The sequence below is a fragment of the Bos taurus genome, chromosome 9 (genome assembly GCF_002263795.3).
Source record: "Bos taurus isolate L1 Dominette 01449 registration number 42190680 breed Hereford chromosome 9, ARS-UCD2.0, whole genome shotgun sequence".
Lineage (NCBI taxonomy): Eukaryota > Metazoa > Chordata > Mammalia > Artiodactyla > Bovidae > Bos > Bos taurus.
The window spans coordinates 97,819,931-97,832,552 of record NC_037336.1 but is presented as its reverse complement, the minus strand read 5'-3'; the positions used below and the strand labels follow the sequence as shown (position 1 = coordinate 97,832,552).

Genomic DNA, 12,622 nt, shown 5'->3' with positions numbered 1-12,622 from the left:
AGTAGGGTATTGATTGAACAAACTCTGATTAATCCACACATGAGATGAAAAAGAATAATGAAAATCTGAATATACAGCTACAGAATGGATTCTAGGGTGACTTATTATTTTTTTATTTTATTTATTTTTTAATTGAAGGATAATTGCTTTACAGAATTTTGTTGGTTTCTGCCAAACATCAACCTGATTCATGTTGATCTAGGGTGAATTATTAGCTGAAAAAATAATTTGCTGATATTGTATAAAATATGCTGCTGTTTATCTAAGAAGACTTAAAACATGAGCACACATATACATTTCAGATTATGTTTTTATCTTTAAAGTTATACAATGGAAGAATAAACCAGAAATTTGAAAAAAAAAAAAGTTGCTTCTGGGATATAAAACAAATAGGCTAGAGCAAACAAGGATAGAAGCAAGACTTCTTTGACAACTTCAAGTTTTCAAAGCTTAAATTTAAAATTCATAAGTATTTTATACAGCTGCAAGCATACCTCATTTTACTGTGCTGTGTTTTATTGTGCGTCACGGATACTGTGATTTTTACATATTGAAGCTTTGTGTCAATGCTGCCTCAAGCAAGCGCATCAGGACTATTGTTCTAACAGCATTTGCTCACACTGGGTCTCTGTTTCACAGTCTGTTAATCCTCTTAATATTTCAGTTTTTGTCATTATTATTGTATTTTTTAGGGTCAACTATGATAAATGATCTATGATGCTACTCCTGTGATTTTTTTGGGGTGCTACTAACCACACCCGTGTAAGATGGCAAATGCTTGATAAATGTGTGTGTTCTGACAGCTCCATAAACTGGGTGTTCCCCCATGTCTCTCCCTTTCCTCTGGCCTTCCCATTCCCTGAGACACAGCATTATTGAAATACGGCCAGTTAATAACCCGACAGTGGCCTTATTATGTCAGATTTCCAAAACATTGATTATGTTTCTGGACTTCTTATTTTGTTGCATTAAGTAAGCCTTTATTCAGGTTCCTGTGTCATATGGTTGAAAATAGAGACATTACGTTACATTTAATGCCTCCCTTGGCCACACCTATCGTGGCTCCTCTTTACAGAATGCTTCCAGATATTCTGGCACATTTATTTTTCTATATGAAATCTTAGAATCATGTATCTAGTTTCCAGGAAACAAAAATAACACATTGATATGGGAGGAAAATTGTTAGTTTGTTTTAATAACTGTTTTAGTCACTACTTTATAAAGAATAGTGCACAACCTGCTGAATAGCATGATCACAAAATATTTGTTGAATGAATATTACATTTCACACTTGTATTTAGTTATAGATTTATACGTATTGCCCTCTTTAATCTCTTCCGTGATTTTTATATTCAGTTTGTAGCCTTTGAACTTTTAGCAAACGATTAAGAACTAGCAAATTCTCCATAATATTTTCCAGTTTAAAAGCAAACATGTCAGTTTGTGTGTGTACATGTACATACATGAAGTGAAGTGAAGTGCAAGTCACTCAGTCATGTTTGACACTTTGTGACCCCATGGACTATACAGTCCATGGAATTCTCCAGGACAGAATACTGGAGTGGGTGGCCTTCTACAGGGGATCGTCCCAACCCAGGGATAGAACCCAGGTCTCCCCGATTTCGGGCAGATTCTTTCCTAGCTGAGCCTCAAGGGAAGCCCAAGAATACATGAGTGGGCAGCCTATTCCTTCTCCAGCAGATCTTCCTGATCCAGAAATTGAACTGGGGTCTCCTGCATTGCAGGTGTATTCTTTACCAACTCAGCTATCAGGGAAGCTCCTGATGTGCATACAGGTGCACATGCAAATTTATTCACACATGTGTGTATACATAAATATGTATGTATACAAATGTAGTGTCCACATATATAATTGGCCTCTTATCTGTGGATATTTATCCATTTGCTGTTTTCTTCTTGTGCATACTTTTAAAAAAACATTTTCATCGGAAAGCCTGAGTGTCCTACAAATTGTTTTGCATTGTTCTAGAGTCTGTCTTAGGCTAGGTTGAAGCATCCTTGTCTTGCCTCCTGAATCTCTGAGACACCAGGTGGCCACCTGGAGCAGAGGTGAAGGAGGGTGCAGGTCTTCAGTACAGGGTGCCTGTACACCCAGAATGGAAAGTTTCAAGTGCGGAAGCAAAGTTGAGACCAAGAGGCTGAAGTCCGGCTCTGGTCTTCGGCAGAGATTCCCAACCTGACTGTACATAAAGAGTCTGGGGAGGATGGCTCGAAGTGCAGCAGCTTGCTGCCCACCGCCCCCGACCCCACTCCCCAGATTCTGAACCTGCAGGTCCAAGATGGACTAGGAAAAGCTGTTCTTCTCCTTGGCACCTCAGATGGTTTTATGCACGTTTTAACCTGGGTAGAAGCCCACCTGCTTAGAAATGTCTGTGTAATCCTGGCTAATTCATTGTCTTCCTGAACTGTAAGTGGCTTTGTGAAAATACTGAACATGATACTTGAGACAGAGTTGGTGAAAGTGTCAGGTGAGGTTAAATGTGTTGATAACAGGGATTTGTAAGCAGTGAGTACTACGCCAAAATGAATTTTAGTGATTATTCTAGCTCATCCACTTGGTACTTACATATAACCTTTGGCAGCAACTTCATGCCTTTGTCCTTCAATTATCTCATCTCTAAAATGAGCTTATTAGTGGTTCCCATCTCACCATGGCGTTGTACAGAGTACAGTGAAAACATGCTAAGCACAATGCCTGGCATTTAGGTCATTCACAAAATGGTAGACATGCTTGCTATTGTCATTATTTTATTAAGCACTACAAAATTTACTTTTGAGCATCTACTGTGTGTCATAAATAGGCAACCATGAGTAGGATGAGCATATGATTTGTCCTTCAGACTAGGAGACTTTGAACGTTCAAGCAGAGCTATTATTAGTCACCCTGGGATAAGAGGTTTAAACTCAATGATCCTGGAAAGACCACGGTGCTTCTTACCTAATCAAAGTGAAGCAAAGATGAGAAGGCTTGTGATGGGGCTGCTACCAACAGTTCTCCTCACCACTCCCTCTTAAAGATCTTAAATCTCCTCTAACTAAACGTTGAAAGAATTGTTTTTGTTATTTGCTCAGTTGTGCCCGACTCTTTGCCACCTCATGGACTGCCAGCACGCCAACCTTCCCTGTCCTTCACTGTCTCCTGGAGTTTGATCAAATTCATCTCCACTGAGTCAGTGATGCCAGCCAACCATCTCATCCTCTGACACCCTCTTCCCCTTCTGCCCTAAATCTTTCCTGGCATCAGGGACTTTTCCAATGAGTTGGCAGTTCACATCAAATGACCAAAATATTGGAGCTTCAATTTCAGCATCAGTCCTTCCAATGAATATTCAGGATTGATTTCCTATAGAATTGACTTGTTTGATCACTTTGCTGTCCAAGGGACTCTCAAGAGCCTTCTCCAAAACCACAGTCCAAAAGCATCAATTTTTTGGTGCTCAGCCTTCTTTATGATCCAACTCTCTCATCCATACATGACTGCTGGAAAAACCACAGCTTTGACTAGATGGACTTTTGTCGGGTGGGTCCTAAATGCAGGATGATTTCCTCTTGAGATCCATATGCAATTACATCTACAAACCCCCTCTTTTCAAGTAAGTTCAAATTTTAAAGTTCTTGATGGGCATGCATTTTAAATAGATACTATTCAATCCACTATACTTCCTTTAGTTGGAAGAAAACTGAAATGAAAGAGAGGTTCAGTTCAGTTCAGTCACTCAGTCATGTCTGAGTTTTTGCGACCCCATGGACTGCAGCACACCAGGCTTCCCTGTCCATCACCGGCTCCCAGAGTTGACTCAAACTCATGTCCATTGAGTCGGTGATGCCATCCAACCATCTCATCCTCTGTTGTCCCCTTCTCCTCCTGCCTTCAGTCTTTCCCAGCATCAGGGTCTTTTCCAATGAGTTAATTTTTTGCATCATGTGGGCATTTTATTGGAGTTTCAGCTTCAGCATCCATCCTTCCAATGAATATTCAGTGTTGATTACCTTTAGGATTGACTGGTTGGATCTCCTTGCAGTCCAAGAGACTCTCAAGAGTCTTCTCCAGCACCACAGTTCAAAAGCATCAATTCTTTAGTGCTCAGCTTTCTTTATGGTCCACCTCTCACATCCATACATGACTACTGGAAAAACCATAGCTTTGACTAAACTGACTTTTGTCAGCAAAATAGTGTCTCTGCTTTTTAATACGCTGTCTAGGTTTGTCATAGTTTTTCTTACAAGGAACTTGTGTCTTTTAATTTCATGCCTGCATTCACCATCTGCATTGATTTTGAAGTCCAAGAAAATAAAGTCTCTCACTAAGGAGTCAGTTAGGACCAACTGCTGAAACAGAAAGAATGAATACCATTTATCTTTTCTTACAGTCAAATGACAGAGTCTAGGCATTTGTCCCAATTCATTCAAGCTCTCAATGCCTTTTTTAAAAAAATTATTTTTAATTGGACTATAATTGCTTTACAATATTCTGTTGGTTCTGCCATACATCAACATGAATCAGCCATTCATACACACATTCCCTCCCTCTTGAACCTACCTCCCATCTCCCATCTCCTCCCACCTGTTCACTCTGTGCCTCCATTGCTACCCTGCACATAGGTTCATCAGCACCATCTTTCTAGATTTCATAGGTATGTATTAATATACAATATTCATTTTCCTCTTTCTGACTTACTTCTCTGCCTATAATAGGCTCTACGTTCATGCATCTCATTAGAACTGACTCACATGCCTTCTTACCAGCCAGTGTCTGGAGAGCAACTCAAGGAGGCATCTGCTTGGTATATAGGTGTGCAAGAGGATAGCAGTTTCATGGTTTATTTATTCTTGGTGAAAGAATTGTTGGACGTGACATAAGATATTCACATTATGAAACAGGAGCTGACATAAGTAACAATGTGTTGTATTTATATCTCAGATTTTAAACCTGAAGCTGGAAATTTAAGGAATTTATAGCAAGGTGTGAAACTGTTTATCTCTGTGCCCATTGTTTAAAAAAATAAATATGAATGCCTGTCAGCTCTCGTTTCTTCCTTGCTGTTGAAGAGGCTGACTAATTATTTCCTTCTGTCTGTGAAGTCACACAAGTTCAGGCCTGTGCCCAAGGGACCTGAAAGGCCCAATTTACTGAATGAGCCCAGGTGAGGAGCTCTTGGCTACATTGTATTACGTGGCAGTAGGGCGTCTCCTTGACACAGGGAGAAACTTTTAGTATTCACAAATAAGCGGCCCCTGATCATGTTTCTCCCCTCAAGAGTCATTTCTTACAGCTCTGCGGTAGGTGTGTGTCTTTGTAAGGAAACACCTGTTGCTACTTTTCCTGCGAGAGATTCTTCTGTTTTTCAAGACTTTTTTGGGTGGGGGGTGGGGGAGGGGATTTAAAGTAGTCAGTAGTTCAAAACACGACCACTCTGGCTTTCCACTGATTCCAGGTAAGCATTTTCTTTGTTGTCTAATAGGCTGTTTAAAAGCCATGAGAGAAAACACACTGGTTCCGTTGCAGCTGACTACCAATTTCTTACAACCTCCAAGCAACGGATGTGTTGTTTCGGTTGGTTCTTAGTTGTATAGTGGGCTGTTCTTACTTGAACACTGGGCTGAAACCAAACAAGGGGCACCCCTGCTTCTCTTTGGTTGTGAAGGAGCAGTGACAGGCATGCTTGAGTTCCCTGCTGTGAGAAAGCATGGGTTAGAATGACAGCAGAGGAGGAATGGGTACAAGGGAAGGGGGGCAGGAGAAATCGGAAGAGCAAGACAAGAAAAGGGAAGGGCAGAGGAGTGGCCGTCATCCAGAGGCCATCCTGTTCTTTGATTCATTTACTTTAAACATTTATTTACTTTTAAGTGGAGGATAATTGCTTGACAATATTGTGTTGGTTTCTGACATGTATCAACATGAATCAGCCATATGTATACCTACGGTTAGGGCTTCCTTAGTAGCTCAGATTGTAAAGCATCTGCCTGCAGTGCAGGAGATGTGGGTTCAATCCCTGAGTTGGGACGATTCCCTGGAGAAGTAAAGGGCAACCCACTCCAGCGTTTTCGCCTGGAGAATTTCATGGACAGTGGAACCTGGTGAGCTACAATCCACAGGGTTGCAAAGAATCAGATATGAATGAGCAACTCACACACACACGTACACACAACACATACATGTGGCAGAGAGTAGTGGAGATACAATCGTAGAGAGTAGACGTGTGGGCAGGGACTGTTGCTGTTCAGTCGCTCAGTTGTATCCGACTCTTTATGGCCCCATGGAGTGCAGTCCACCAGGTTTCCCTGTTCTTCACCACGTCCTGAAGTTTGCTCAAACTCAAGTCCATTGAGTCAGCGATGTCAGATGCAACCATCTCATCCTTTCGTCCCCTTCTCTTCCCGCCTTCAATCTTTCCCAGCATCAGGGTCTTTTCCAGTGTTTCAGTTCTTTGCATCATGTCGCCAAAGTTTTGAAGTTTTAGCTTCAGCATCAGTCCTTCCAACGAATAATCATGACTGATTTCCTTTAGGACTGACTGGTTTCATCTCAAGGGATTCTGAAGAGTCTTCTCCAACACCACAGTTTGAAAGCATCAATTCTTCAACGCTCAGCCTTCTTTGTCACCGAACTCTCACATCTACATGACTACCGGAAAAACCATAGCTTTGACTAAATAGACCTTTCTTGGCAAAGTAATGTCTCTGCTTTTTAATACACTGTCTAGGTTTGTCATAGCTTTTCTTCCAAGCAGCAAGCATCTTTTAATTTCATGGCTGCAGTCACTGTCCAAATGGATTTTGGAGCCCAAGAAAAAGTCTGTCTCTGTTTCTATTGTTTCCCCATCTATTTGCCATGAAGTGATGGGGCCAGATGCCATGATCTTAGTTTTTTGAAAGGACACTTGGGAGGCATTTCTTATAAAGTTTTCAATATAAAACAATTTTAACTTAGTTTTAGGCAAATAATTGTCTAGCTTGTTGTCCTTTGTATTTAGGAAAGTGTGAACTTGGACGAGTGGAAGCCCCGAAAGAACTCAGCCGTGCAAACAGCACCGACCTCTTCTCACAATAAACCCCTTACTGTGCAGATAAGGGGAGCAGTCAGTTGACTCTGTTTGTCCCCTCCCCTCCCTGCAGAGCTCCTTCTGTGCAGGTCCTAATGAGCAGTGAAATGGTCCCGGGCCTGCAGTGGGAGGCACATCCAGGGTGACAGGGCTGAGACCCACACCGGCTAATTAGTGTGCGGCTAATTGACCTTTCCCAGTAATTGTATTCCTCAGCCTTTGGCAACCAGAGAGGGGGGCCTTTCAATATCTCTGTGTAGCATCATATCTTTGATCATAATAAAAAGTAGCCCTAAGAAATGTGAAATAAATTCAAAGCATAAATCACAAAGTGCCTGTCTTTTCAAAGTCTTTATTTTTTTAAACGAAAGATCAAGTTGAAGGAACAGTTTTTATTCTCATCCCATTAATATAAATTGGTGTTTGTGTTCATTCATCACTATGGAGGTGACCGAGAACACAAGAGGGAGAAATCAGTGGGAATGATATTTGGTTGTTCTGACTCCCACTGAAAGCCCTAAGCTCATGCTGTCTTTAACCACAGTATCTCATTGTTCGCAATAGCCATACAAAACATTTGTTAACCATTACATTAAAAAAAAAAAACAAAACTTTGAAATGCCTTCCTAAATAATTGCCATTTTTGTCTTCGACATAGAAAATACAGTTCAAAAAAAAAAAAAAAGAAAATACAGTTCAGTGAAAGTGAAAGTGAAGTCCTCAGTCTCGTCCGACTCTATGCGACCCCGAGGACGGTAACCTACCAGGCTCCGCGGTCCCTGGGATTCTCCAGGCAAGAGTACTGGAGTGGGCTGCCATTTCCTTCTCCAGGGGATCTTCCCAACCCAGGGATGGAACCCGGGTCTCCTGCATTGCAGGCAGACGCTTTACCGTCTGAGCCACCAGGGAAGCCCCTGTGAAAGTATGATAGTGACAACACAGCACTTGAGGGTGGGTAGGGGTGTTACGGTTGTTACCAGTAGTGTTGTATTTTGTATGGGTGTTCTTTAGATTTCCAAAGATGAGGGAGAATGACAGTAGTGGGGGGCGGTTTGAGAGAGCAGGGTCCTTGCTCTGTGGGAGAAGTGACAGACACATGAGCAACTGCTTCTACCTGATAGATATTCTAAACTGAGACTTGACTTGTTGGTCTAGCTTCTGTCTTAGCAAATTAGCTGATGTCCAGATTTAATTCTACTGAACTTTAAAGCCTTGATTCCTGTAGCTTTGTTGTATAGTCTGAAGTCAGGGAGCCCAATTCCTCCATCTTACTTTTTCTTTCCCAAGGTCGCCTGGGCTATTTGGGGTGTACTGTGTTTCCATACACAGCATACAATTGTTTGTTCTACTTCTGTGAAAAATGCCGTTGGTAATTTGATAGGCATTGTATTGAATCTGTAGGGCGCTTTGGGTAGTGTAGTCATTTTCGTGATACTGATTCTTCCAATCCAAGAGCATGCTGTATCTCTCCATCTGTTTCTATTGTATTTGATTGCTTCTATCAGTATCAGATAGTTTCTGAGTACAGGTTTTTGTCTTCTTAGGTAGGTTTATTCCTAGCTCCTATGCATTTTATTCTTTTTGTTGTGATATTAAATAGGATTGGTCTCTCTTTCTCATCTTTTGTTGTTAGTATATCAGATTGTGAGAGATTCCCATGAGTTATTATTATTATTAATTTTCCCCTGCATCTTTCCCAGATTCATTGAGGAGCTCTCGTGGTTTTCTGGTAGCATCTATAGGATTTTCTATGTGTAGTATCATGTCATGCAAACACCAACAGTTTTACTTCTTTTCCAGTTTGGATTCTCTCTCTCTCTCTCTTTTTTTTTTTTTCTTTTCTGATTGCCATGGCTAGGACGTACAAAACTATGTTGAATAAAGTGGCAAGAGTGAGCATCCTTGTTTTGCTCCTGGTCTCAGAGGGAATGTTTTCAGTTTTCCACCAGTGGAATGATGCTCGCTGTGGTTCATACAAATCAATATAAGTTGCAGGACATTTTTGTAGATGTTCACTGGTTTTAATTGTGAGATAGACTGAAATAGTGAAAGATCACAACAGTGCTGGTAACCTCTCCTCTTACTTCATTGGCCTGGTGGTGTGATTGCTAGTGATTCTGGAGTATTTGTGGGGTCTACTGGAAATAAGTGTATTGTAAATTCTAGAGAAAATTGCCCTGTAGTTGGTAATAAATTCTCTGTACTTTTTAAAACAGAAAGGGGGATAACAAAATCAGAAAGGGCTGCTAGTATTTAAATTTGATAATGATAAGGGCATGTCCTTTTTGGTAAGTCAGTTTTGAAACATACTGTTTTGTAGAACTGAAGACAAGTTCAGCTCCACCTGTGCTTCAATGCCTGCTCATTCTTGTGATTTTGTCTCCCTCACTCAGAGCTGTGACCTGGATCAGCAGAGCATCGTTCACATTGTGCTGAGACCGCGGAGAAAAGGCCCAGAAGGGCACAGCCCGCGGCCCGCTTGGGGGCGCTCTGACAGGGAGCCCGAGAGCCTGACTCGAGTGGACCTCAGCAGCTCGATGCTCCCCGCGGACTCGGTGGGCCTGGCTGTTATACTGCAGGACGGCGAGGAGAGCGGCGCCTCGTCAGCCCGCAGGCCAGGTAACTGATGCCTCTCTCGGCGGCTCGGGCGGGGTTCTGCGTGCTGAAGTCTCCGCAGAGAGCAGCCTCACTGTGAGTGTGAATACATAGATCACAACACGTTCCAAATCACTGGAAGGAGGCATGACTAGAGTCCGTTGTCACTCTAAGATTTGAGGTGACACATTTAACAAGAACTGCAAAGCAGAGCTCTCCAATTAAGAATGAACCTAAGGGATGAGAAAAGTGTTGGCCCGTAGCGATCATCCTCTTTGGTTGTTTGGAGGTTCTGGGGGCGATGGGCTCACGGGGGCGCCTCGTGCCGGGCTCACAGTATAGGCACTGAATGTCCCGCTCACTTGTGCTTTCTCTCTTCTTGTTTATTTATTTACAAGGCATTTTGACTGATTATGGTTATGATTATTATTATTATTTTTAAGTAGAAAGAGAACCTGTCAGAGGTAATTTTAGTCATTTTTCATGTCATAAGAAAAAATGACAGTTGTCAATCATATCCTTTTGTGTTTAAAGAAGTTTTCCTTGTCTCTATTGTGCAGCCTATTTCAAAAGTTTGCTTTAGCAAGAATGACAATCTCTTTATTATTTTGACAATATTCTATGTTTCCCTTCGTTTTTCCTCTCCAGTCTAAATAGTCAAAGGTGTAACAGGACTGTTTTTGAGTAGGTGACAGGAAACACGAGATAGTAACAGTCACTTTCCAGGGCAGCAGTTTATTTCCCTCCCACATGGAGCGTCTGAAGACAGCAGCAGCCCTGGGCTGGGCTGACTTTCACGGGGTCAGAGACGTCTGGAACCAGCAAAGCGGACACCTCTTGCTAAAATTGCTAAGTAAAATTTAGTAAATATTTATAAAATCATAAGTCAGATTTAAGAAAAAAAAAACAAAAAATTTTCCAGGGATAAGTGAATAAGTGGAAAAAACACAGCTGTCTTTGACTAGAGGAGTGGATAAACCAAGAATTTAAGTGCATGAGTCACCGTCGTGCTGAGCCTGAGGTGGTTGTGTTGGGGTTTTCTTCCTTCCCATGTACTGGGCATCAAGGAGACTGAAAAAAACAAGTGGGGAACGAGGGGGAACGAGACCAGCCTAAACCTCTGCAACACGCTTGTTGTCCAGAATAAGGAATTAATATAAATATCAGACCCAAGCTTTGGGACTTCTGAGGTTCCAAGCAGGATGTGGACCAAGGCATTTCAGAGAGGGCTCAGAGGTCGTGGCATTGACACCTCCTGAGATAATCCAGCTCTGTTGAAGGAGTCCTCATGATATACATTATAAATCAAATAAAGGATTACTTTACTTTGAGTGGAGGAGAGCATATAAGGTAAGCCAGAAGATTCGTTCCCCAGAAAATGTGAGAAAATAAAAGAACAGTTTGAAACAGAATACAAAACAGGTATGTTTAATGTTAATTAAGACATAAAATTAAAAAACAGTGGAAATCAAAACAGAAGACATAATAGAAAAAGGTAGCTGTTGAATAGAATATAAATTTAACTACTAGAATTAAAAAAATAATCCTCAGCAGATTGGTGAAAAGAGCAATTTATCAATGCCGAAGAGAGAAGTAATGAATTGAAAGGTATATATGAGGGAATTTCCCACAGTGTGACACAGGTTAACATGTTTACAAAAAAAAAAAGTTCTTAGAGATGAAGAGTTTGGAATTAGATGTCCTAACATATCTGATAGGAAATCTCTTTTTTCCCCCCTTTCTTTTTTCTTTCATAAATTTTGAAAGTATGATAATACATTTACAGGAGACTTGAAAAATAAAGAACAAAGTTGCATATAGTTTCACTATGTATTACAGTTATTTTTTTAAGTAGATAAATTAAGATTTTTAGTTTGAGTTTCAATATCAAACTCCCCAAAACTGATATAATGAACAGAAAAGGAGAAGGCCATAGTAGAACTGAAAATCAGTATGAACCAATTCAAAATCTTTAGATGAAAATTAAATCTTTACATGTATTACCTGAACATTAATAATAATATAAGTAGAATAATTGTCATTTGTAAGTATTCAGATACTTTAGTGTTTCCTAATGTATGTAACTCTACTATCTGGTCACTGGTTATTTATCTGAAGATTTTAGAAGTTCAGTCTTATTTGTTTATTTCATTATAAAATTGCCTTCAGTCTTCGTGAGAGTATTATTTTATGATTAATAAATTTGTAATCATTGACACCTTCCACTGGTTCTCTCTGTAGATCATACTTCTAGTGAACAAAATATTCTCCTTCTATCGTGAAAGGTATACTATGGAAAGTTCAGGTATACTCAGGAAATTCTTCTAGATGTCTAACAGTCTACTTATATTTTTAGTGAAATGTATAATCATTTCAGCCAACACAATCACTCTAAGAAACTGGTATAAATTTACGCTGTACAGTACCAGTGTAAGAAGGGCCTGAAGGCTCCTGACTGTTTCTGGTGACAGACTTTTTAACCCTGACTTTCCACACAGCCCTCATATATCTGACCTCTCATTGCCCTGTTTCTCATTTGCCCACTGACCAGTGGTGCCCTGTCAGTGGCACGTGTTTTGCTGGCTAGGAATGCCCTTGGCACCGCTCGCTGGCACACCAGTTCGCCAGCATCCTCTTGTGTTTCTTCCTGCCTCACCTCAGCTCAGGAGTGAGCTCTCCCGACACCTTTCCTGTGCTATAGGGGAGGCAAACGTTATGTTGCATGTGGTAAGGAACAGGCAGAATAAGGGGGGTTGTGCAGGTCAAATTAAGTTTTCAGCTGAAAACTTGCAACTGCATGGAGTGATCCCTTAACCTTCTGAAGTGGAATCATCTCCTTTTCAGAAGGCTCATTCCTCTCATTGTTTTCTGTTTTGCACTCTAGTTCCTTACGCGTGTCTCTATGAGGCCAGGGTCAGTTCAGTTCAGTTCAGTTGCTCAATAGTGTCCGACTCTTTGGGACC

At 41.0% G+C, this 12,622-nt stretch overlaps 1 protein-coding gene across 8 annotated transcripts in view; it reads left to right on the top strand.

The window, feature by feature from the left end:
* PRKN (parkin RBR E3 ubiquitin protein ligase) overlaps nucleotides 1–12,622 on the top strand; it is a 1,234,790-nt gene that overhangs the window by 360,042 nt on the left and 862,126 nt on the right. For all 8 annotated transcript variants that reach the window (XM_024996692.2, XM_024996689.2, XM_024996685.2 and 5 more), the window contains one exon: nucleotides 9,458–9,683. In XM_024996692.2, coding sequence (XP_024852460.1) covers nucleotides 9,458–9,683 — 226 coding nt within the window. The remainder of the gene's footprint in view (nucleotides 1–9,457; nucleotides 9,684–12,622) is intronic.